The 24,432-nt window shown below is 45.7% G+C and overlaps 1 protein-coding gene across 1 annotated transcript in view; it reads left to right on the top strand.

Annotated features, from left to right (window-relative positions):
• GPC3 (glypican 3) overlaps positions 1 to 24,432 on the top strand; it is a 399,621-nt gene that overhangs the window by 267,096 nt on the left and 108,093 nt on the right. The window contains exon 5 of the mRNA XM_032329660.1: positions 6,199 to 6,324. Within this exon, the coding sequence (XP_032185551.1) occupies positions 6,199 to 6,324 (126 nt within the window). The remainder of the gene's footprint in view (positions 1 to 6,198; positions 6,325 to 24,432) is intronic.

Genomic DNA, 24,432 nt, shown 5'->3' with positions numbered 1-24,432 from the left:
TGTCAGACTGCTGCTCTGGTTTGGCTAGGCAGCTTTGTAAGCTCAGCGGTGCTTTCCACCCTCTGAACAAAACAACAAAGTATGTCCCGAGTGAATCAACGAGTTTCGGGTCTGGTACAAGTCATTCTGCCCTAAATAGGACTCTACTTCTTTCACCATTTGTCAACACCGTCTATATGCTAAGCGTGGTGTACGGATTAGGCTCTGATGAATAGGAGGGCCTCCGAGCCTGGTTAGGGGGAGACACACACAAATAAATAATTTTCAAATGCCAAGGGCAAGTGTCCCCGCAGAGCTGTGCCCGAAACGGTGGTGGCTCCATGGGCTGGGGAAGGTAGCCGTTCTCCTGCGGAAGTCAAGAAAGGCTTCTTGGAGAAGGTAAACTCTGGAGCCTGGCCTTGGCGGAAGATGAGAAACTCAACAGATGGACGAGGGAAGAGAGGGTCTTCTAGGCAAAGGGAACTGCATGAGAAAAAAGCACAGGCTAATCTCTGGAATGGCAGAAAATTTGAGTTTGGGTCAGATGGTGCAAATTTCTCTACTGCTGAATTAAACCTGCTGCTGCATCGTTCCCATTATAATTATTTTAGCTTATTCGCTTTTCTGGGTTTTCCGTTATTTTTTTTTTTAAAGTAATGAGCTCCTGTTACTTTATATTAAGAAAAAAAAAATAACCTTAATGATAAAGGAGAAAAGTTCAGGATCTGCAGTTGGGGAAGAAAGGCTGTTTTTACTTGTGGTGCTTTCCAATTAGTGCCGCTTTGATGCTTGCCCAAGCAAATCACTGCAGGAAAGCCAAGGGTATCCCCCACACACACACCACCCGGGAAGGGGACGCTCCTCTTGAGGACGGTGGGAGCCCTCCAGGGGAGATCACGTGCACCCAGCCTCAATATTTCAAAATGGCTCATGCATGCAAAGGGGCCCTGTCCTTTAGTTCCACATTTAACACATTGAATAGAAAGCTCTATGAAGAGACTTTTATTTTTTTCCTGAGCTGACTGCTATAAGCAAGTGTTGGGTTTGACCTAAGTGAGAGCCCTAGGCTCCACTATTTACATGCCAAGTGGTATGTTTGGCATGCACGTATTAGAATAAAGTGGAATTGGAATCAAGGAACGTTCCCTTCAATCAAGTTGTTTTTCCCATCCCAGACAACTAATTGTCCAAAAGTTCTATTTTTTTTTTTTTTTTCCTAGAGACAATTCCGTAGAGCTGACTGCCTTAGTGCATGGGTGGAGGTTCTTTTGTTGTCTGTCATGGGCTACTAGCACAAAGAGAAGAAATCTGGCCTGAGTCCTACATGGGTAATTAATATGTCACCTAATTTTGTTTCAGGTATCTTTCTTTAAAGAGAGAAATGAAAATATTCACCTTGCCTCCTTTTGAGATTATAAGCAGAAGGATAGGAGACCTTATTAAAGGGAAGATAATAAAAGTGAAAGACCCTCCTTTCCTAGAAGGAGTTTAGGAGGAGGGACAAAGAAGAGGGGAAATGAGAGAGGCCCACTAAACTCGGTAGGAGGTAAACTGCTCCTGTCACACTCTGTTGCTCTCCGCCTGTGGTGTCAGAGGACACTGTCACCTGTTGTCGCTCTCTTTTGAAAAGCTCATTAACTCTCCAACAGTTTCGAAAGGCTCTCCTTCTAGCCTGCAGAATAGTATGTCTGGATTTATTTTCAAAAAAATCCAACTTTCTCTTGGGAGACCAAGAGCTACTTTCCCTCCCACCGTCTATGGAAGGTTCCGAGGGAAGGAATGGCTGGTCCTGTAGTGCCAGTTTGTGGATGGTCTCACCCCTGGAGGCCCCGAGAGTTCTTTGAGAACCTGCATTTGCTTCATTATTCTCAGGTGCTTTTCTAATCAAACGCACCATGGATTCTAACATGAATAACGTACACTGAGAACCAAAAAGAACTCCGTGAACTTGCCTATCAAGGATAAGTTTTAGAGGAATAGACATAAAAAGCCTATTGGAGAGACAAGTCTAGAAGGAAATAGGTCCAAATATTCACAGTGATCATCTGGCCAGTAGGACTATGAATAGGGTTTTTTTCCCCTTTCTACCTTTCTGTATTTTCTAAATTCTCCACAGTGAGCGTATGTTTCTTTTACAATGAGAAAGAAAACCAACAGGCTTTATTATAAAGGATGAAGGAAGAAATAGATTTTTTTAAAATATTTTTTTATTTGGCAGAGAGAGAGATCACAAGTAGGCTGGGGGGGGGGGGTAAGTAGGCTCCCCACTTAGCAGAGAGCCCGATGCAGGACTCGAATCCAGGACCCTGAGATCATGACCTGAGCCAAAGGCAGAGGCTTAACCCACTGAGCCACCCAGGTGTCCCAGGAAGAAATAGATTTTAATCATTGTTTGCAGCTCTTGGAAATTTCTTGACTCCCTCCTTGCCCATGCGTTTAGTTCATGCCGAGCCACATCTCTGGCCCTCTTGACTGTCTCTGTCCATTGCTCCAAGGGACACCCCTCCGCCTAGTAGACAAGCCTCTCTTCCTCTCAGCCCTTCTCTACCCTTTCTTGGGGTTATATCTCAATAACGCTGGTCTAACATACCTTTCATCCATTTGAAGTATATAATTCAAGTGTTCTTAATATAGTCACGGAGTTGGACAGCCGTCACCAACATCAATTTTAGAACATTTTCATCACCTCAAAAGACGTCCCATGCCCTTTAGCTATCATTCCGCAGCCCTCCTCTCCACCCCCCAAGCCCTAAGCAACCACTAATCTGCCTTTTGTCCCTATAGATTTTCCTATTCTGGACATTTCACATAAATGGAATCATACAATCTGTGGTCTTCTATGATGGGCTTCTTTCACTTAGCATAATGTTTTCAAGGTTCACCCATGATGCAACATGTCTGAATACTCTATTCCTATGTAAAGCCAAGTAATACTCCATTGTATGGACTGTATATTTGTTTATCCCTTCATCAGTTGATGGACACCTGTCTGGTCTCACCTTTTGGCTGTTGTTAATAGCACTGCCAAGAGCATGCATATACATGTACTTCTTTGAGTACTCATTTGTGATTCTTTGGGGTATATACCTAGGAGCAGAATTGCTGCACCACATGGTAACATCTAACTTGACTTTGTAAGGAGCCTCCAAACTATTTTCCACAGCAGCTGCACCATTTTGCATTCCCACCAACAATGTGAAGGCTCAACTTTCTCCACATCTTCAGCAACACTTGTTGTTGTCTATTTTATTTTATTTTATTTTATGGACTTTTTTTTTATTATAGCCATCCTCATGGGTGTGAAGTAGCATCTCACTGTGGTTTTGATCTGCATTTCCCTGATGACTAATTGACATTTAACTGGACTTCATCTCGGCTCTCCACATCCAGTTCTTACACACGAATCCCTTTGAAGGCCACCACTGTCCCACCAGGCAAAGACCATTCAGACTGCTTACCAGATTAGCCCAGGGGGTTACCCATCCCACTAGCTAGCTAGTCTTTAAAAAAAGAAATGCCGGGGTAAATATGTAGGGAAAGAACATGGTTATGCTTATTAATACCCACCTCAAACAATGAAGGATTTATGCATCTTGCACGTAGAAAATAGTTACCTGGAACTTGAAAAAAATCTTAATTTTCTTGCATACTATCTAAAATATACTGTATTTTTCATTAAATATTCATATTCTACTGGCTTATAATAATGGTAATATTGACCAGGATTGATGTTATGGGGAGATTACTTTGTGCCAGGGACTATGCTCAACACTTTACAGGCACTGTCTCAATCATCACAGCAACCGATCATTAGCTTCATTTTAAAGTCAGGGAACCTTAAGGCTTCACCACCAAGTAAGGAAGGAAGTAGCTCGTATTTGACACTTATGTGGGTCAGACTCCAAAATCAGTGCTCTTACCTACTACTCCTAACAGGTTTTCAGGGGCTGTTCTGAGACTCCAACCATCATTACAGCATGCTTGCTAAATGAAACTGTGTTCTGAATTCGAAACAATTCATCCAGCAGCAAGTTTTTCAAACACAGTCTCTTCCTAGGGCCATCCTGTATATCCTCTGGCAGTAATGAGTACTCTGTGACATGGGGTGGCCTTTTACGTCCCCAAGTTACCTTGCTCAAATTTCAAAGAGATTCCCCTGAGTTCTAGAATTTGATGACCCCTATTGTGTTCACATTATTCACATTCTTTGCGGTTTTCTTAGACATTTAACTTGACCCCGCCAAGTAATAGCCTTCCATGCTAAAGCGGGAGGTCTTGTGTTTACGGCAGCCTCTCATCCCCCAGATGTTTAGACGGACCCTCTCTGAATCTTCTCCAGCTTTGCAGTGATCTTTCTGATCAGCTCAGAAAACTGCAAGGGTTCAGAGGCTGGGAGAAGTTCAGAGTGTTTTTTTTGTTTTTTGGTTTTGGTTTTGGTTTTGGTTTTGGTTTCTTTTAACTTCTAGGGAAGTCAAATTGGAAAGCTTTGCCATGAGTTCAATTTTTCTTGCCATGTGCTTATCTTAGAGAGAGTTCAGAGGTAGGAGGAGGCCTAAGGGAAGCTCTTCATTAAAGAGCAGGCCATCGCCTCCCATAGACTAATGGCCATATTCCATTTCCTCATGGAGTGGGGGGAATTACTCAGCCTCAGCCTTTACTCTTTTGGTTTCCACTCTGGGGAACTGTATTATTACCTTGTAAAACAGAACATCTCTCCTATTAGCGTTAATTGAACCCATCTTTTTCCTGTTAGAAACTATAATGTTGACTTTTATTTTCAGAGGCCTGGATGGAACCTTTTCACTTTGGAGGTTGACAGAGCTCAGCCACCAGTAGTAGGCTGTGAGGGGGTTTGAGCATAGCAGGAAGCAACTGCTGGCGTATTAGGGGTTATATATAGCCCAATAACCTGTTTTGAGTTGTTCTGTCCATCACCCTGGCTTTACTGTGACCTGAGTCTTTGTGAAAATGTGCTGAGTATTCTAAGTGCTCTCCCTCTTCTAAATCATCAGTTGAAATGAATTGTTTGATGGTAATAAAGCGGAAAAATGCAAGAAAATAATTTCCACCAGCCTTTCTTTTTTGGCCAGATCTGAAAACAACCCCCAGAGGCCTGTATATCAGGCTAGTCCATTCTTCGCCTGGAGACAGTATTGAATAATTACTCCACTGCCAGCAAATTCCCTGGCCGAAGTCTCCAAAAACTTAGTAGAGACTTAAGATAGACTTGGTTATGACACTTTACCTTGTTTCTACCAAGAACATTGCTTGAGAAAAAGAAAGAGTATTTTATTTGTTTGTTTACCATTGGACATCTGTTGTATAGATAATTTAATATTTCTTTATAAGCATATCCACTCCTCTCTAGTCTATAGGGTCTTATTTTGTGTGTCCATGGACAGCTGAAAAAAGGTAATAGGCCAGAAATTTTGCTGGGTATTTATGTGTGTGTGTGTTTATACCTATTTGCACATGTAATGTACTTTCTCTCTCCTTCCTTCTCTCTCTCTCTCTCTCTCTCTCTCTTGCTCTCACTCTTTCCCCACCCCACATATTTGTCTTGTAGCATAAAAGCCCAAGCAAATAAATAGTAAAATATACTAGGATCCACTCCCTCTTGTCTCCCCCCCACCCCCTCCATAGTTATCACAATATACAGACAAAGAACAAAGAAACCTTCCTCCTCTGGCAGATACGAGTTTCTCTGACTATATTCTCAGGAGAATTTCATAGAACGTCTACTGCTCTGAGCACCCTGTAATTCTGATCTGCAACTATTAGCCCGAGCCTATATGGAAAGGGGCCATCTCTAGGGTAATAGCATTGTAAATTACAATCAATGCACTCAATTACACCCAGAAACCAAAAGATATGTAGTGCTCCAGCGTGCCTTGTAATCAGCACCTTTGAGAATGGAGGTAACAGCATTCTGAACAAAAAATGGAAGCCGAACACGTAAGAAAATGAATGTTGGAATTAAATCATCCTTCTGATAGGAGCAGCACCTTATATGGCAAGCAACTTTTTTTTTCCTAATATCATTTTATTGATTTAAAAAAAAAAACTAAATTGTGGCCTTGTAACCAAGAATATCTTAAAATCATTTATGGCTCTATTCAGCCTGGCAGAGCCTTTCTGTCATGCTGATAAGGAAATTAAACTTTCCTCATACTGGGTTTACTTGCCTCTTATGCACAGATGCTTTCTCTTTTCTTCCAGGGAACTAATTCAGAAGTTGAAGTCTTTCATCAGCTTCTATAATGCTTTGCCTGGCTATGTCTGCAGCCACAGCCCCGTGGCTGAAAACGACACTCTTTGCTGGAACGGACAAGAACTCGTGGAGAGGTAATCTTTTTTTGAATGTTAAATATAACAGTGTTTGCGAAATATTCATCATATGTCCATCTCGAGATTGGTTATGTCTTCTCTCTGCCTTCATTAACTCCACAAGAAACATTCTAGAAAAAGCATACATGTGAGCATTTGTGACACACCCTTAGAGAATTTACAGACTTTGAAACACGTTGAGTACTGTGTATTCAAGGACATTTTACCAGTTGTACGGCATCAAACAGCAGCCCCCCCCTTTTTTGTCTTTGGCTTCTTCCATTTCCCCTTTATGTGGACCCTTATTTATTTACTGGTTTGAAGAAATCATATACACACTAATCGTTATCGTTTAGTGAGAGTTAACTATGTATGAAGCACCGTGCCAAGTGCTTGTCTGTATTAACTCTCTTTACACCAATCCTCAGAAGTAAATGCCACTATTTTTCCCCATTTTGTAGATGAAGATGGAGGACAGAAGGATGGGGAGGGGAAAAGGAGTACCATTTCACTGAGTGACGTTGCTGAGATGGTTGATCATTGAGTGTTAGTATAACCTGTGCCAACATTTGTTATCTGTGAAGAATTTGCTCACCACTGGAAAGGAAATAATATATATTCATTTATTCAGTAAATATTTACTGAGCACCTTCTAAGCACCAGTCATCCTAGTGGGCTAATGCCACTCCTGACCTCCATTGCTTCCCATGTGTAAGGAATAGTTTGGGATTAAGGGATGAAATCAGGAGGGTAGAATGCTTAGAAAACCACGGGTCGCTGATGAACAGGCTTCTGAAACGATTTGTCCAAGTGGTAGCATCTTGTCGAGGAGAATATAGAAGATGCTTGAACTCGAGTTCTGAATCTTTTACTAATGAGTTGCTTAACCTGGGGCAAGTGACTTAATCTCTCTGGGCCATGGTTTCCCCATCTAAAAAGTGAGATGGTTGGATTAGAACCTTCTAGCTCTGGCAGGCTGTGGGGGTTTTTCCCTTACCAGTTCATTCATTCGTACATTCATTCATACATTTATGTTTTGAGATACTATGGGTTAGGCACCAAGGGATAGGAGTTACCCTAATCCTGGTTAGGTACCAGGGATATGAGGCTGAAGGCAGGAAGTTACCTGCTTGGAGGAGTTTACAATCTAGTGGGAACCAGCGTCAGGGCATGGGATAATTAGTCATGATGCTAAATGAATTAACAATATAATATAATGGGCTAGAGGAAAGCTTTGGAGCCAGATGAACCTGGGTTTGCTTCTCAGTCTTGCTACTTACAGCGTGGGGCATTGTTGAGTGGGTCACTCAACTTAGCAAGTCCCAAGGCCCTCTTCCGTAAGGAAAGGCATCTCACAGGGTTGTTGTCACCGTTCGGTGAGGTCGTAAATGTCAAGTCCGTAGCAGACTGGCCTATACCAGAAGCTCAGTTCACATTCCTCCTCTTCCTTCAACAAGGCAAAACACATGCCTGAAAACAGCTTGTTTCTCAACTAAACTGTTTTTACTGACCTGCGACAGTGAGAATGAGGTGCTAATGGGATGAGACATTGAACTTGCATGGAGATAGACTTCCCTCCAGCAAATGTGAATCAGGCTACGGGGATTAATGGCCCCCATGCATCTACACTACTCTGGAGAAATAGTACATATTTATTATCCTCAAAGCTCATCAGGATCTAAGTAGAATCATGAAAATGTACTTAACTATTATGACATTTTTTTTTAATTGTCAGGAAAAAAGCAGTCAGTGTTTGGCTTTATCAAGAGCAGATGCTGTAAAACAGGTATAAACAATATAATCCTTGAAAAAGAAAATGCCCACAGGTCAAATATGTGGTTCTTGCATAAGCTTCAAGAGAAACCATTGAAGTAACTTACCCACTGGGATGTTAATATTGTAAAAAATTTGTTTTAAGCAGCATATCTCCTTACCGTGGTCTGTTCTTAAAGAGGAAATGTTAGTTAGTGATATATTTATTTGCTAATGTATTCATTCATTTCTTTATTCACTTAACAAGTATTTGAGCACCTACTATATTTCAAGTGTCAATATGGGTTTCTTTATTGTTGTGATTATTTAAGGCAAATGTTGGAATCCTGTTGGATATAATCAGATGATCCAATTTTAATTTATTCAAAAAAATTTCCCAGGCCTATGTTTTTTGAATTAGCGGGATTTTAAAAATCAAATTTGGCGAATATAAACTACTTCATGCCTGGTATGCTTTCTTGAAGGATTTTGCTGGAGAACCAAGAAAGTCCTCCCCTATCAAACGGTGGAATCCCAAGCCTCCTAAATTTGAATGAGTCTAAAAATTAGCCAAATGCACTTTTGCACCATTAAAATAATTCTGTTAACTGAAGTTTTTTGGTTTAATTTGCTGGTATCAAACAAAATAATAAAACAAATGGTAGAGTATAGAGAAAAGAGGTTATTTCAAATCCATTATTTATATTTCTGAACAATCTATTGTTTTAAAACAATTTTTATTGTTGACATGTGCTATCCAGGGAGGGAGAGAGGGTTGGAAGAAAGGAAGGAAATCCAGCATATCTGTAGACAGTGTAAGGGAACTATAAGTCAGGAAGTGACTCTTCCTTGGGTAGTAACCTCAGGTTATAATTAACCTACACTTAAATTACTGACCTAATGCAATGATGGGACTAGGAAATAGTGTCAAACTAGATATTTTTTTTAAATTACTCAGGAATATACGTTTAATCATAGGATGTTCTGTAGCCCATGGACATTAATAAAGATTAGCTTCACACTGCACGTCTCATCTATAGTGAAACCTCTTTCCAGAGCTTTCCATTGAATTTCTCATTTCATTCAGTCTTAAATAACAGTTGACACTTCACACTTTCCAATCAGTTGTAACCTTGTTATCTTTACAGATTGGGTTTGTATTCTTTTCAAAGTATTTTACTTTTAGTCAAGAAAACTTATGAAAATCAAGGATCCTGAGAGGAAATGAAACTTATCAGTGGAGACACCTGATTAAAAGGAAAATATCGATGCTAAGGAAAATATGGATCAATATCCATGACAGCTGGGGCATCAGAACCATTTGCACCCTCCTTCTATGAATGTCCATACAGACACTCAACTTTCCAGGAACTCGACAAGTCACTATCTCTCTAAATAGGGCTATGTTTCACATCCATTCAATTGTGAGCTCTTATGAAACCAATCAATTGAAATATGAAAGAAGAGAATGTTTTCACAGATCTAGTCCGAGGGAGTACCATGGAAGCCTGTCATTTATGCTCCCCGCCACAACCCTCCCCATCTCCCCATCTTGGCTTGAGATAAAGATTGGCTCCAGGATTTAGCTGAGAAATCTTGGAATTAGCAAACTTGGCTTGTGCGATGTACACTCTTCTGAGCTACCATGGATCCTATAGGCAAAGATTTCCTGCAGTTGCCAAAGGCGGAAGATTCTCCGTCTTTTGCCTTTGTGGAACTACAGAGAATTTCAGAGCATTTCTGAATGCGAGAGAATCATAAAGGATCCCATGGGAGGAAGTTAACACTGGGCTTAACAACAAGTAACCGTGGGCTTCGCCTGCATTGGCGCTGAAAATACCTGTAGGAAGAGTGAGCAGCTTTTAGTAAATACATCCCCATACGCCCTCCTCATACCCCCTTTCGGGACTGTTAGGCCCAACTTCTAGGTCACAGACTAAATTTTTATTCTTCTTCTGGATGGTTTGATACCATCTGGAAGGTAAGCCCCATTTACCATTGAATCAAGTTGATCTTTAAGTTAGTGTAACAGAATCTATTTTAATTGATACCTGTGCAAAAACTGCTAGTCAGAGAGAAAAGGGTGCTATCTCATCTGGACATGGAGCGTCTAATAATTCAAGTTCATCCAATGAAGATGGAGCATGTCTTATATATGTGGGGGCTTAGTAAGAAGTAGAATCCAGTGCCTGCTTCTGCTGAGGAGCTTACAACTTAATGAGAAGAAAGGGAAAATAATCAGCCAGTCTCTTTCCCCAGGAGTCCAGGGAGAGTTCCCTTCAGAGGCTCTACCCATCTCTGTGTGTGTTATTGACGTGAAATTCACATAAGAGGAACTGCTCTGAGGTATACAATTTGGTGCTGACATTCTGTACATTTGCGATGTTGTATAATCACCACCTCGGTCTGGTTTTAAGACATTTGCATTGCTCCAGAAAGAGAGCTTGTACTTGTTAGCAGTCACCCCCCACTCCCTGCCTCCCTTAGCCCCTGGCACCCAACAGTCCGCTTTCCGTCTCTATGGATTTACCTATGCTGGATGTCCCGTACAAATAGAATCATTGACTTAGCATAATGTTTTTAAGGTTCATCCAAGTTGTAGCATGGATCAGTACTCTGTTCCTTTTTGTGGCCAAATAATGTTTCATTTCATTGTCCAGATGTAGCACATGTTGTGTATCTACTTGTCAGTTTTATCCCCACATTTATGTGACCCCAAGCAACCACTGCTCTATCAGGCTCCGCCCACCACCTCTGGATTCACTGTGGCTCACCCTTAAGGGTGAGGACGACAGGGCAGCCAAACCTTCATGCCTCCAAGCCCCGACATCTTTGACCACCCCCTAAAGGCTAGTCTCTTCCTCACCTCTCCTGTTTTTTTTTTTTATATCCCTTTGCAATTCATCTTCTGAGTCAGCCCTGTGTATGCGGTCAACCAGCCTCTCCTTCAATCAGCACACCTCCCGTATGGTTTGATGCTTCCCTAGTGACTTTGCGGCTCCTTAGTTCTATATATACAAGTGCTTATACTTTGTGTCATGACGTCTTCGTCCCCTTTGTGATTCAGTCCTGACTGCTCCAGAATATTGCTGGTATCTTCTTGACAGTCCTACAAAGCCACTTCTGCCCATGATGACTCAGTAGATCCATCTCGTGTTTTCTCAGGATGACTCTGGGACTCTCGGTGGTGCACGTGAGGCACCTGGCATTAGAGAAATAAACTCCCTGAGATCGGCAGGGAAAATTTCACTGCAGGCGACTCCCCTCCCTCCTCTGTGGGCTCACCTCCCATTTCACCCGAGAGATTATATATGCACACGCCCACCCACCGTGAATTCTCCTTTATTTCCTCTGATCAAACAAGTCTTCCAGTGTTCATAATGCCTCTTCAGAATTTCTCTGCTTAGTTGGAAAGGCAGAAGCAGGAATACACAAAGCAATTATCTTAGTTCTCAAGGGGTTTTGCTCTTGTCTCAAGACCTGTTGAATGTTGCAGAAAAGGAGGGTAAGGAGACTGTTTCTCTCTGTCTTCTGCTGGGTTGGGGGCATAGACCGTGGCGTACCAACCAGTGGTAATGAACACACGATCCCCGAATACCCAATATCCGCCATAAGCAATATAATTCTAAAGATGAGAGCAACAAGGGGCACCCGGCTGGCTCAGTCAATGGAGCATGGAATTTCTGGTCTCAGGGTTGTGGGTTCGAGCCCCACATTGGGTGTAGAGATAACTTTGCAAAATAAATACATGAGTAATCTTAAAAATGAGAGCAACACAATGGTTTCTTCTGCCCCTGTAATCTAGAAAAGGTGAGGTTGTTTTCATGATGTCCTTATTTTAAGAATGCTGTGTTTTGAGGACTTTGGTGGAGAGGGACCAATTCCTAGCACCAACAAGTTGTTCCCTGGTGTACAGAACAAAATGGGAAGAATTTCAGAGCCTTCACGCTGATGGCGAAGGAACGAGGTGAAGATAAGACCTATATGCCACAGTGTACACATGCACAGACAGACACACAGATGCACACCCACAGCTTACCACCATCACATCCAAACAGGCGGCTAGTGATACAGAGCAGGCACTATCTGTACCTCCCAGGCTCTCTAGCTAGAGCAAGTTATTTGTTATTTGGGTTTTACTTGTCTGTTTTTGGCTTTATGTGGTGGTTTTTCTCCAAATGGCTCAAGGCCGTGTACCTAGACCTTTATTTTTTGAACAAGATTTTGTTTTTAAGTCATCTCTACACCCGACGTGGGGGATACACTCACAAACCGGAAATCAAGAGCTGCACGCTCCAATGACTGAGCCAGTCAGGCGGCCCCATACAACCTGAAATATGGGATAGCCCACGGAAGCACCAATGGGGAAGTTAATATATGAGGCAGAATACAGAGCCAAGAGGTCGGGGACACAGGAAAGAAAGTAAACAATGGATAACGCACACAATATTCAAAGCCTTGCGTTAGGTCCTAGAGTCGTTGGATTCTAAGTCTGTGTCGATACAAGCCAGACTAAAATCTTGCTGGGGCCACGGCACAGTGGCTCTTCCTAGCAGCCCCTGTGGTGAGGGTTTGAGAGTTAGACCCTGAGGTACAGTCTTTCAGCATCCAAGGCTTTTCTTTTCGTGGCTCCTTCTCCCCTTGGCCACTAACCCAAGGGGGAGCTCTGCGGACAAAAGCCTGGCAAGAGTGGAGAAGGTTGATCTTACCAATGCCGAGTTCTGCAGTTCTTGCCGCCGTCAGACGTTGTTGGATTTCATTTCTGCTTCCGTTTTCCTGGAAGCAGGGACATGACACTTGATTCTTTCTGATGTGGGGAATTGTCATGTTGGCCTGAGTGCGCGCCCTGGAATGAAGGTCCTGAAGCATCCTACTGCTTGCTGGGATGATAGCTCACATCTCCCACCTTGCTTCACGGAAGTCACAACTGTTCACAGAGAGGCTTGCAAGGACAAATGGGTCCTATAGAAATGACTTCATTTGGTATAGCATGAAATGTTGATGGTAGCTCAAGGTTTTTTTAAAATCCTGGCAATGTGAGGGGCGCCTGGGTGGCTCAGTCGGTGATGCATCTGCCTTCGGCTCAGGTCATGGTCTCAGGGTCCTGGGATCGAGCCCCGTGTTGGGCTTCCTGCTCAGCAGGGGAATCTGCTTCTCCCCCTGCCCTTCCCTGCCATGCTTGTGCGCACACATTCTCCCTCTCTCTTTCTCTTTCTCAAATAAATAAAATTTTTTTTTTAAACCCTGGTAAGGTTCGAGACAGATACTTTTGGAGTGTACCCCCATCTAATAATCCCTCTAAGAGATTAGATTGGCGTATTTTTCATCAGAGCTTTATATCAAAAGTAGTGTTCGGTGACAGGTATTTTTCAGGACCTTCCATGGCAATATGTGACATTTATCCCTTAAGATTATGGTGTCGCATACAGTAGCTCTACCTTCAGAATTGAGTGAGGAAAAACCCAGCTCATCCTACTGACTGACAGCTTCACATGGCATGCTGTGTTTGGGATGGGCTGTCCTTTACTACCATCGCATCTGAAATGGCAGGGGACGTTGTCATGGCCCAGTATTGGTGTCTGTCACCACCTGGTAAAGGCTCAGGGCTTATTACTATGAACAAACTGTGTCCTACTAGTACTGATGCCGGCCCCTCCTGTGCTCAGTTGGACCATTTCATTATAGGGAGAATTTTTGGGGGCCTTCAAGGTCGGTCTCGGAATATCTGTTCCTCAACAAGTAAGTACCCCCTCACAATCTCCCTCGAAATGTGATTCTGATGGTAGGTAAGGCTTGTCTCCTCTTAGGATCATGACTCAATGCACCAGAGCTCTTTGAGCCTCGAAGGCTTGAGAGAGGTGTCCCCGACGTACTATCATTGCTTTTAAGAAATTATTAACATACTAGAGTGTGTCTGCTCTTTCAATCTTATTACCTCCTTCAGAGCAAGTGCGTTGATGGGTCAGAGACTGATTATATAGATGATGCCTGTCCTCAGAACCTTTCCTACCTCTTCTCTGGGAAAAGCCTTGGGGGCCTATGGTCTTCAGTGGAGAGGATCATAGTAAGAAGACCCTGATGGGTCAGTAAACGTGACCCAGATGACTGGTGCATCTTGGGAAGAATATAGTCTTTAGAATGATACAGGTGGAGATTTCATTTATTTTTTTATTTAAATTCGATTAGTTAACATGTAGTGCATGATTAGTTTCAGAGGCAGAGTTCAGTAATTCGTCAGTTGCATAGAACACCCAGTGCTCATCATACCCCGTGCCCTCCTTCATGCCCATCACCCAGTAATCCCATCCCCCCACCGCCCCTCCAGCAACCTTGTGTGTTTCCTGGAGTTAAGAGTCTCTTACGGTTTGTCTCCCTGTCTGATTTTGTCCTGTTTCATTGTTCCCTCCCTTCCCCTATGACCCTCTGTTTTGTTTCCTAAATTCCGCATAAGTGAGATCATAGGATAATTGTCTTTCTCTGACTGACTTATTTCGCTCAGCCTAACACCCTCTAGTTCCATCAGAGGGAGATTTTAATTTTGGTTCGGACACTGTGTGCTTCGGGCAGGTCACTGGACATCAGATTCTGTTACCAGGGGCACCTGGGTGGCTCAGTTGGTTAGGCATCTGCCTTCAGCTCAGGTCATGATCCCAGGGTGCTGGGATCGAGTCCTACATCAGGTTCCTTGATCAGCAGGAGCCTACTTCTTCCTCTGCTTGTGCTCTCTCTCTCTTTCTCTCTCTCTCTCTCTGACAAATAAATTTAAAAAATATTTAAAAGAAATTCTGTTACCAGATTTGTAAGATGGGGATGATACTCTACAGCATTGTTGTAAAGATGTGTTCCGGCATGTAGGCACTGAATAAATGATAGCCTTGCATCATTATTGTTTGGTTGAACAAGTCAGGTAAATGTCAAGAGCAAGGGTAAAGAAGTATAGGCCATTCTTTCTATAAAAGTAAACTGGATCTGGGAGAAATATCTATAAGTCTTTTGGAAGCCAACTCTTGAATGGGATAGCTGATCAAACATGTTGGTACTTCTGTAGTTAGACACTCAGTATCAAATAAAATAGACTCTTGAGACTTGGTTGTGTGAAAGACAGGGAAAAGTCTGTCAGGGAAGCGTCGCTTTGGAGCTTCCCATCAATGCACCTTGACCTCAGACCTCAGGCTTCTTTGATGATGTGACTGTCATGGTGGCCGTGATTCTTCTCCCCTGCAGGCCACAGGAAGTGACCAGCAGGTGCCACTTCCCTACTGTGCCTGGCCACAGTTCTTCCCCCAATGTACAAGCTCTTGGCAGCTTCTTTGAAAGAAGCTCAGCTCTCCCTGTTTTGTCCTTTCCTCCTATACGTAAGCAAGGACACAATATTGTTTGAGTTTCTGATGACTTTTACTGATAGACATACAGCCAAACAGCTGGGGCTTAGCGAAAAGCACACAGAAGCAACTTTCAACATGACATGGTGATCATAAGACCCAGCATAGTCGTGGTTAAGCATATCACTTTGGCATCAGCCGGCCTGGGTTTGGATTTCTGCTCTAGTACGCACCAGCTCTTTCTCTTCCCTGAGTCCCTGTTTCCCCATCTGTACAATGGGGCTGATAAGTTCTACCTTAACAGATTGTTGAGAGGATTCAGAGGGATGGGGAAATGCAGAATGTAGTGCCTGGAACACAGTAGGCCCTCAAGAAATGGTAGCTTCTATTTCTGTTGTTCAAAGAAGCCTATAAAAAGGCCCTTGCAATTCTTCCCTGGAAGAGAGATGGAGCTAGGCCTGATTTTAGTTCCATTGAAAGACCCATTTTAATTCTTCAGGAATATAGCTTCACCCACTCCCTCCCATTTTTACCTTATTTCTTCTCCTTTCTTCGAAAACAAAACAAACTCCATCTTTGGTCCCAGTTGGTGTACACTTGGTTGGTGCATCTTGGTCCTGAGTGGTGGGCATTCGATTCCCCTGGGGATCACGTGAGAATTGTTTGTTTCTGAGGCTACATACCGGGCTGGCCTTCCTCCCTACACAGTGCACATTTTATAGCAAATGTGGCCTAAAGAGCTCCTCCTAGGGTTTCCTACTTGTGATCGACACAGGGAATCTTCCTCGAGTACTTACATCAGAAACCAGGACAAGTCTAGTTACAGGTCAAGTCAAGTTCCCCAAGGCTCTAATGTCCCTTCTGTTACCCTTGGCTTCACCTTTGTGGAAAAGGAGAGAGAGCATTAAAATCAGTTCTGATCTCCCAATTTCTTGAGCTGATGAATTTTATTCTTTTATGGGAGCATGGCTCTGATCCTTGGCTTTGTCACCTTTCTAATGAACTTGCATTTCCCAGTGAAGAAAAACATTTTAATTGGTGGCTTCAGTGTCAAAGGCTTCCTTTGCCCTCTCATATTTTAGTGACCCCCATATCGGGTGATCTCAAAAACCACCCAGACCGTGAGCTCTTGCCTGGTTTGGGCCTCTCATTTGCACAGCTTCAGGCCCAGAGCTGGGCTCTCGGATTCGGCTGGGAGGGACAGGTAGGAGGGTTGTGCTCCATAAGAACTCGGGCTGAAAACCTAATCTCCAAATACTCCTAGCGAGGACAAAGCCAAAAACTATTCTAGAAGGGGCCAGAAAAAGAGCTCTTACACCTACCTATCCTTAAGTCCACGGCATCTCTGCTGAGGAGCCAGAATCCTCCTGCCCCATGCCCTCGTCTGGGTTTAGGACCCCTCAGCCCCTGGGTGTCCCTCAAGGCTGGCCCCAGTTACCCTGTATGGGGAGCTTTTACTCATGTTTGTCATTTTCTACTAGCTCCTTCTCCCTACATATCCTCATTGCTTAGGTGCCCCCGCCACAGAGTAACCTCTCCGAATGTGTTTATTGAACTCAGTGGATGAACCGACAAACAGAATTGTGGCCCAGCAAACCTGAGTACCAGGTCTGGCTTCCCCGCCCAGTCGCTGTGCGCCTTTGGGTGGACTACTACAGTTCTCTCGGTTTTGTCTTCTTCTGTGAGACTGTGAAATGAATGCCTCTTCCTCACTCCCTCCGTAGGGTTGCTGCGAGCCTCCAACAAGAAAATGCATTTGAAATAGCTTTGAAAATTATGAAGCGCCCTGCATTTACTAGGTATTAATGTAGGAAAAAGTAGACCAGATATGGCGGGAAGTTCTGCCCTGAATGAATGGAACTGTGTTGGCTTAATTAACGCAGCATTACTGGGCTCCCTTCACAAAGGCTTTAGCAGCTTCCTGAATCTCTCCCTCTCTCTCTCTGCATCTTTCCAGACATATTACTTTATAATTTTTTTTTCCTTGAAGCAAATCCATCTGTCCCTGCAGATTCTATTCTTAAACAAGTCAGTTCACGGTGCTGAAGAAACCGGTCGGCCCTGGGTAAGGAACTACTTGGAGGGATCGCTAATGTCAGTTTAAATTAATGAAAAGTCTGAGTGACAAGCCGTTTTAAAATAAATGTAGTTTTATTACTTTCAAACACATGTAATAACAGCCCTGGGACTACAACCTAGAGAAAGATAGCCTGCGTCAGAGAATCCAAGCTAATAGATACGAGTCCGTGATAATGAGCCTATTACCGGGAGAATGTCCTGCTGAAGACCAGCATCTTTGAACTGGCTCACGTTCTCCTGGGGAAATTCATTCAGTTAAGAAATGCTTTTACCCCCCTCCCTTCATAGATATGAGGAAAGCCCCATTAAAAAGCGCTACACTTGGGCCGCCTGGGCGGCTCTGTCGGTGAAGCATCTGATTCCAGATTTCGGCTCAGGTCCTGATCTCAGAGTCGTGGGATTGAGTCCTGCGTTGGACTCCGTGCTCAGCACAGAATCTGCTTGAAGTTCTCTCTCTCCCTCTGCCCCTTCCCCACTCACTCTCTCACTCTCTCTCTTTCTCTCTCCCTCTCTCCAAAATAAGTAGATAAATAAAGTCTTTCAAAAACAAAACAAAACCAGCTTTTGCGAATGCCGGTGGATGGCATCTAGCAGCAGCCCTCTGCACTTTGGCCCTAAGAAATAGTAGCCCCAAACAGCAAACACCCCCTGGCCTCTACAGGGACCCACTTGTCCCAGGCTGCCCAAGACTTCTCCTTTTGGGGCACAGGGGATTCTGAGTGCTCAGTCCCTGGCAAAGCGACACAGCTGGTCACCCACTAAGTATGGACGGAATGTGCAGCGGTACAGGGTTTTCTTGAGGGATGAAGGCAGGTGCGGGGAACGGCAGCTCACTCTTTCTGTTGGTCTTTCTGCCTTCACTTTGGAACTTCTCTTACAATTTCTTCCCTGAAACATGTTGATCCCATCTGTCTTCCCTGCGCCCCCCAAATCCTATCTAAGGGCATAGCAAAACGTGAGAAAGTAGGACAGAGGCAGCAAAGATGGTTAGTGTTTATCGTAGCTGGCATGTCTGTGCTGCTTCCCATGTACCAGGCACCGTGCTGGGCACCTTGTGTAGATGTGCTGGAGTCATGGTTGCAGTAGCCTTCCGAGCTGGATGTTCTCATTACCCTCCTTCTATCGATGAAGCTGAGTAACTACTCTAGACCCCCAGCACTAGGGAGATGGGCTCCGAGCTCAGGTAGTCTGTGCCCCTCTACCCACAACACTGCCCTGCTTCTCAAATGCCCATCTGCCTCCAAGGCTAGCCCTCCACTTCACCTCTACACATGAGGCTCCTATAATAAAGCCATCACCTGTATGTCCCCTGTGGAGCTCCGGAGCCCTTGTAAGAAGAGAGCCTCTTAGCCTGGGGCCGGAAGTCCATCCAGCCTGGGTCCTAGGTCTACGGTAAAGTGGACAAGTCACTGCCCTTCAGCTTTTTCTCTAATTTATAAAATGAAGGAGCTGGACGAAGTGACCTTGAAAGCTCTTTCCAGTTCTAACCCTAACCCTTGATGACTGGGAATTTTGAAAGGAGCCCCAGGGTGTAATTACTGCCCTGAGGATGGCAATGAACCCAGGTGTCTCTGGGGCTGCAGGGAGCAGGTGGGCTGGCTGGCTGAGATGTTGTCAGGGTTGTTCTCAGCTTCTGATACTGGAGAGTTCAGGGTGAAATTCATATAATTAAACTTTAAAGCAAATGTGTCCCTCTCGCCACCACATAACCCCAAAGGGGCTTCTGAGCAAGATAAATGGAAGAATTCAGTGTCTGTTGCTCCAAATACTCTCGGACACAACCACCCAGAATTGAAATGAGAAGCCCTCTAAGCACAGAGATCTATCCGTGAGGGGAGAGCTCCGTGGAGAGAAGTGCCCAGGGCCGAAGGGCTGGTAAGAGCAGAGGCATACAGACTGGCTCAGCAAACCGGCCTGAGGCAGACAGTTTTCATTCTCTATGAGACCCTCCGGGCTAGAGAGCGAGGCTGAGTTTTGACCTAGTCGTCCTTGTGTGCATTGCTGTAGCTTTTATAAAGTATTTATGTAGCTGTTTTATATTTTACCAAGTGCTTTACAGTCACTTTTATTTGGCTTAGTAAAGTTTTCCTCGAATGCCATCTACTTTATGGTCAGGGGAGTCCCCCCTCGTTGGCTTGGCACCTCCGTGTGTCCAGCCTCACACAATGGGCCTGCTTGTTCCGGCCGGTGAGCAGGTGCAAAGCGTCGTGGGGCCTGACGGCACCTGCAGCCACTGGGGCGGTCGGAGTGGGGGTGGCTTACACTCCAGTTCACCTTTCCTCTCCTCTGTGATTGCTTGGTTTTATTTTATTGCTGGCAAGCTGCGAGCGGCAGTGCCTGGCTTGGCTCCGCCCAGGGCACAGCTCTTCTGATCTGCGGATGCTGGCAAATGGTAGGCCGTTTCCCCTGTGCTGTTCTGGTTCCCCTGCCCAGGTCCACCATTGCCACTGTCTTCCGCCAAGCAGACGTGCAGACTGTTTCCCCCTGCCATCCCTGGGCTCTGACCACAGCCCGGACTCGGGGGCTCGGGAACACTTACAAGGGAAGAAGACAACAGAAGGAGCCAGTCCGCGCTCCCCGCAGATCAGACTTTTCAGTGTCCTTGGCCAAGTCTAACACCAAGTCCTTGTATTCTTGGGGGGGGGGGCTTCTTTCGTATTCCCTTGAGCCCCTGTGGCACAGTCTGCCAAGCGCTCTGGGTGTTGAGATGGAGGCTGGCATGTGTGCGGAAGAAGAGCTTCACACGCTGGGTCACGGATTTGCTGGGGAGTCCAACACAGTCACTAGTCGAAGCTTTCATGTTCTGAGGACCAGATTTGCCCAAGCCAAAAGCAGGATCTGGGCTTCATGGGAAGTCCAGATTAGAGACAGTGGGGCCAGAACATCGGAATCTTCGGGACCTCCATCTCCAGGGTGGCGGGCGGGGGGGGCGGAGGGTGTCTGTGGTTGAGCTCGGGGCTATGTAGATGCTTAGCAGGGAAGTGGTGAGTAGACAGCACTTGCATTCTCTTACTGATGGAAGACGGCAAATCCTTTCTCTGATGCCCAGAACTGAGAACCTAGAAACTTCACCATGAGATTTGAAACTCTTTTTTTTTTTAATCATCTTTATATTCAACGTCTGGTCAGACTCATGACCCTGAGATCAAGAGTCTCATGCTCTCCTCACTGAGCCAGCCAGACACCCCAGACCCTCTTTTTTTTTTTTAAGATTTTATTTATTCATCTGACAGATCACAAGTAGACAGAGAGGCAGGCAGAGAGGGAAGGAAGAAGCAGGCTCCCTGCCGGCAGAGAGCCCGATGTGGAGCTCGATCCCAGGACCCTGGGATCATGACCTGAGCCGAAGGCAGAGGCCTTAACCCACTGAGCCACCCAGGCGCCCCCCATCCCGACACTCTTTCGAAGTTACTGCCTTGACTATAGGAAATGTAACAGGTGTATCAGAAGATGTATATTCACAGCGGTAGAACCACTCAGAAGTGAGCTGAAGTTTACACTCGGAGAATGGATATTGCTAGCAGGTGTGTTCGATGGGTGGGCTTGGCGTGAGCACACACTGAGTGCTCCGTGCTGGAAGGAGTGGCACTTGGGCTGTGGGAACTCACCTGCCTGGCTGGCCTGGGGGAGGGGGGAGTGACCCACCACCCGAATAATGATATTCACCAGGGCCGAGGGAAGGAACCCTGCCTTTCTCCAGGCAGGCATTGGTTTCCAAAGTGTTGCCATCTAGGGGGCGGGGCACAGTGGCCGATTCTCCTGGCAGGGCCCAGAGAGAAGTCCAGCATAAGGCAGGTTCTCAGTCAGTGGCTGCGGATTGGGGGTTGTGGGGAAGGGCCCAGAGGGGAGACCACTGACAAGAGTTGGACAAAGTAGGTTAGAGTCTTGACCACACAAGCTGAGCTTTGGGTGAGGCATTCAGTCTCCGTTCAGTTCGACAGACACTTATGGACTGCCTACTGTATGCCGGGCAGGGTGAGTTCACGGGGTGAAGCAGAGGACAGACCCAGAGACAAATACATACAAGAAAACCAGGACAGAGCTCAGGGTAGCACAGCCCAGGGAAATCTAGCTGGCAAGAGGAAGTCATGCCTGAATCTCTGGGGTTCCCTCCCCAAACAAGAAAGACCAGGTTTGAGGTATCAGACTAATTCCAGAGGCCTTTGCCACCACTGGCTCAGGGTCCGGGTAGGCCTAATCCTGCTCAGTGAAGGCTTTAAGGCCTACCCATGAGTGTGGCTAAGACAAGAGGAATTGACAGCCAGTGACAGGAATAGTGAGTTTTTCCTTTCAAGAATGTCGGTGGTACCTATTCATGGGAACGCGTGCGTCCTCCCCTCGTGAGCTTTGGGGGGGTCGTTAAATAAGGTTCCAGGGGATGCCTGGAACCACACCAAGGACACTGTGTATGCTTGAAACACAGCACACACGAGGGAAGAGAGGAGTCTCCCTTTCCCCTAACTCCGACGTGCCTGCCTCTCAAACCGGTCAGCGAAGTGGGACTGTAGGTCGACTTTGAGGGTCTCGGCCTCCGCTGGGCAGATCATGGCATTGAAGAATGGCTGTTGTGGACCCCACAGGAACCTGAGACAGACAGTGCAAATGTCCTCAAGAAAGGGATGTGAAAAAAACATGTGGGTGTTTTCAGGAGCCATCGGATTCATGACTTGGGGCACTTCTGCAAAGTGGGAGTTTGGGGCCCCAGAGAGGTGGAAAGTGAAATGCGGGGGGACAAGTGAGCAGGGCGGGTTTCTGACACCCCAAGCGGGTTGGTCACTGCCCTGGGCCTCAGGAAATGATGTGTTCTTCAGCAGGTGATAGTTAAGTTTGGACCGTTTGAAGCCCTGCCTGGTGAGTCCCCCCCACCACCTGCCTCCCCCCAGAGGCCCTGTCCCCTGGAGGCTCTGTGTGAGGACATCTCTGCTAAAGGGAGCCACAAGTCACTGCTCAATGACACCCTGAAAGAAAGCCTTGGGTGCTTTTGGCTGTGCTCAGTCCTCCCTGAACCCTACACCATCGATGCCCCTGCTCGAACTTGGACTTGGACTTCAGCTGGGGCATCCTTGCCCAACTGAGATGCTTCCATTTCTTCTGGTCTCCTCAGCACGGGGATGGGTAGATCTGAAGCCTCCCCTGACTGTTCCTTGCAAGGCGCCTTCATCCTCTCTCTGGAAATCCTCTCCGAATACCATTTATTGCACTCCTGCTGCACGTCCGCTCGGTGTTCGGTGCGTTCACGTTGTAACAGCAGCGGCCCTCACCTGGGGGTCTGGGCACTGTTTGAAGCACGTGGCCTCCGCTGTCCCAACTAACTAGGCTTCGGGCTATCAATTCATCCTCCAGACAAGGCAAGTGGCATCATCCCCACTTTAGAGAGGAGGAAACTCCAGCCCGGCGGGGTTTCATTCTTTGTCAAAAGGCACACAGTAGGGGCGCCTGGGTGGCTCAGTGGGTTAAAGCCTCTGCCTTTGGCTCAGGTCATGATGCCAGGGTCCTGGGATGGAGCCCCGCATCAGGCTCTCTGCTCAGCAGGGAACCTGCTTCCTCTTCTCTCTCTGTCTGCCTCTCTGCCTACTTGTGATTTGTCAAATAAATAAATAAATAAATAAATAGGTTTTTTTTTTTAAAAAGGCACACAGTATCTTCTTCAGTTTCTTTCATGAGGTTCTGTAGTTCCTCGAGTCCAGATCTTTTGGTTAGGTTTATTCCCAGGTATCTTATGGCTCTTGGTGCTATAGCACTCCCCACTCGCACTCTCTTTCTCTCTCTAAAATAAATAAATATTTTTTTAAAGAAGAGGAAAAAGGCACACAGTACGTGGTGGAAAGCAGCTTGTGAAACTAGGTCTTTTTTTTTTTTTTTCTTTTCATCATAACAGTATTCATTATTTTTGCAGCACACCCAGTGCTCCATGCAATACGCACCGTCCCTAATACCCACCACCTGGTTCCCCCAACCTCCCCCCCACCCCGTGTGAAACTAGGTCTGGACAACAAGGCTGGTGTGCCTTCCGACACGTGACTTGGTCTTTCTCGAGTATACGATTACTCGTGGTCTTGGTAAACTGTGTACACTAAATCGGATTTCGCCTCCTAAAACTAATGACTGGCCACAATTTTGACCATCCCTTGTCGTGCCCCCGTGCTGTCACAGGCCTTTGAGGTAGGTGACCTGTTCTCTCACTCCTTCCTTGGCTCATGTATTGGGGGAGTGGGACAAATCCGTGCAAGGCACATCTGCAGGGACGCTTGGCCTCTGTGGGCCCCAGTCTGCCCATCTGTAAGGGGAGGGCATTGGACTAAAGGATTTTGAGGGTTCTCTCCAAACCTGATCTTCATTCCCATGAGTTAAAAATCTAACTTAAAAACACACACAAACACACACACAACTAACTTAAAAGCAGGTAAAGATCATTTCCTTCTGGCTTGACTCCAGTGGGATGGGAAAACATCTGGTTTTCTGGGCTAGTTCTCTGGTCTAGAAGGACTTGATAAATGAGTTTGGGGTGATTGAATAATAAATCCACAGTGCGCGCTTCGTGCCGTGACAGCCCCACCCCTAGCTCCCCAGCTCCTGAATTCCATGCTTCTTTCGGGTTTTGTAAGAGTGAAACTGGGTGGAAATCCTTTCCTCCTTGATATGTCCTTCCTCAGGGGCACCATCCCTCCCGCGCAGAGAACCGTCCACCTGGCATCCGGACTGTTGGCTGTCAGGCTCCAAGCCCAGAAGGCAGTGCTCACCATCCTTCCCACACCCTGGGTTCTGCCTGGCCCACAGTCTCACTTTGGCTTCCTTATTTACTCTTCTCTCTCCTTACCTTGAGGTTCCTCTGCAGTGGCTGCTTCCTTGGACCAATGTCCAGGTGATCCCCTCATCACTGGCCATTTTCTCTCCGTGTTCCCTAAGGCCAGGCTCTCTTCCCCATGGTGGGTGATGTTCAACTTCTCACGCTTTCCTCACCATCTGGAAGATA

Source organism: Mustela erminea, chromosome X, assembly GCF_009829155.1.
Source record: "Mustela erminea isolate mMusErm1 chromosome X, mMusErm1.Pri, whole genome shotgun sequence".
NCBI lineage: Eukaryota > Metazoa > Chordata > Mammalia > Carnivora > Mustelidae > Mustela > Mustela erminea.
Note: the sequence above shows the minus strand (reverse complement) of the source record. Positions and strands in the feature narration are given on the sequence as shown.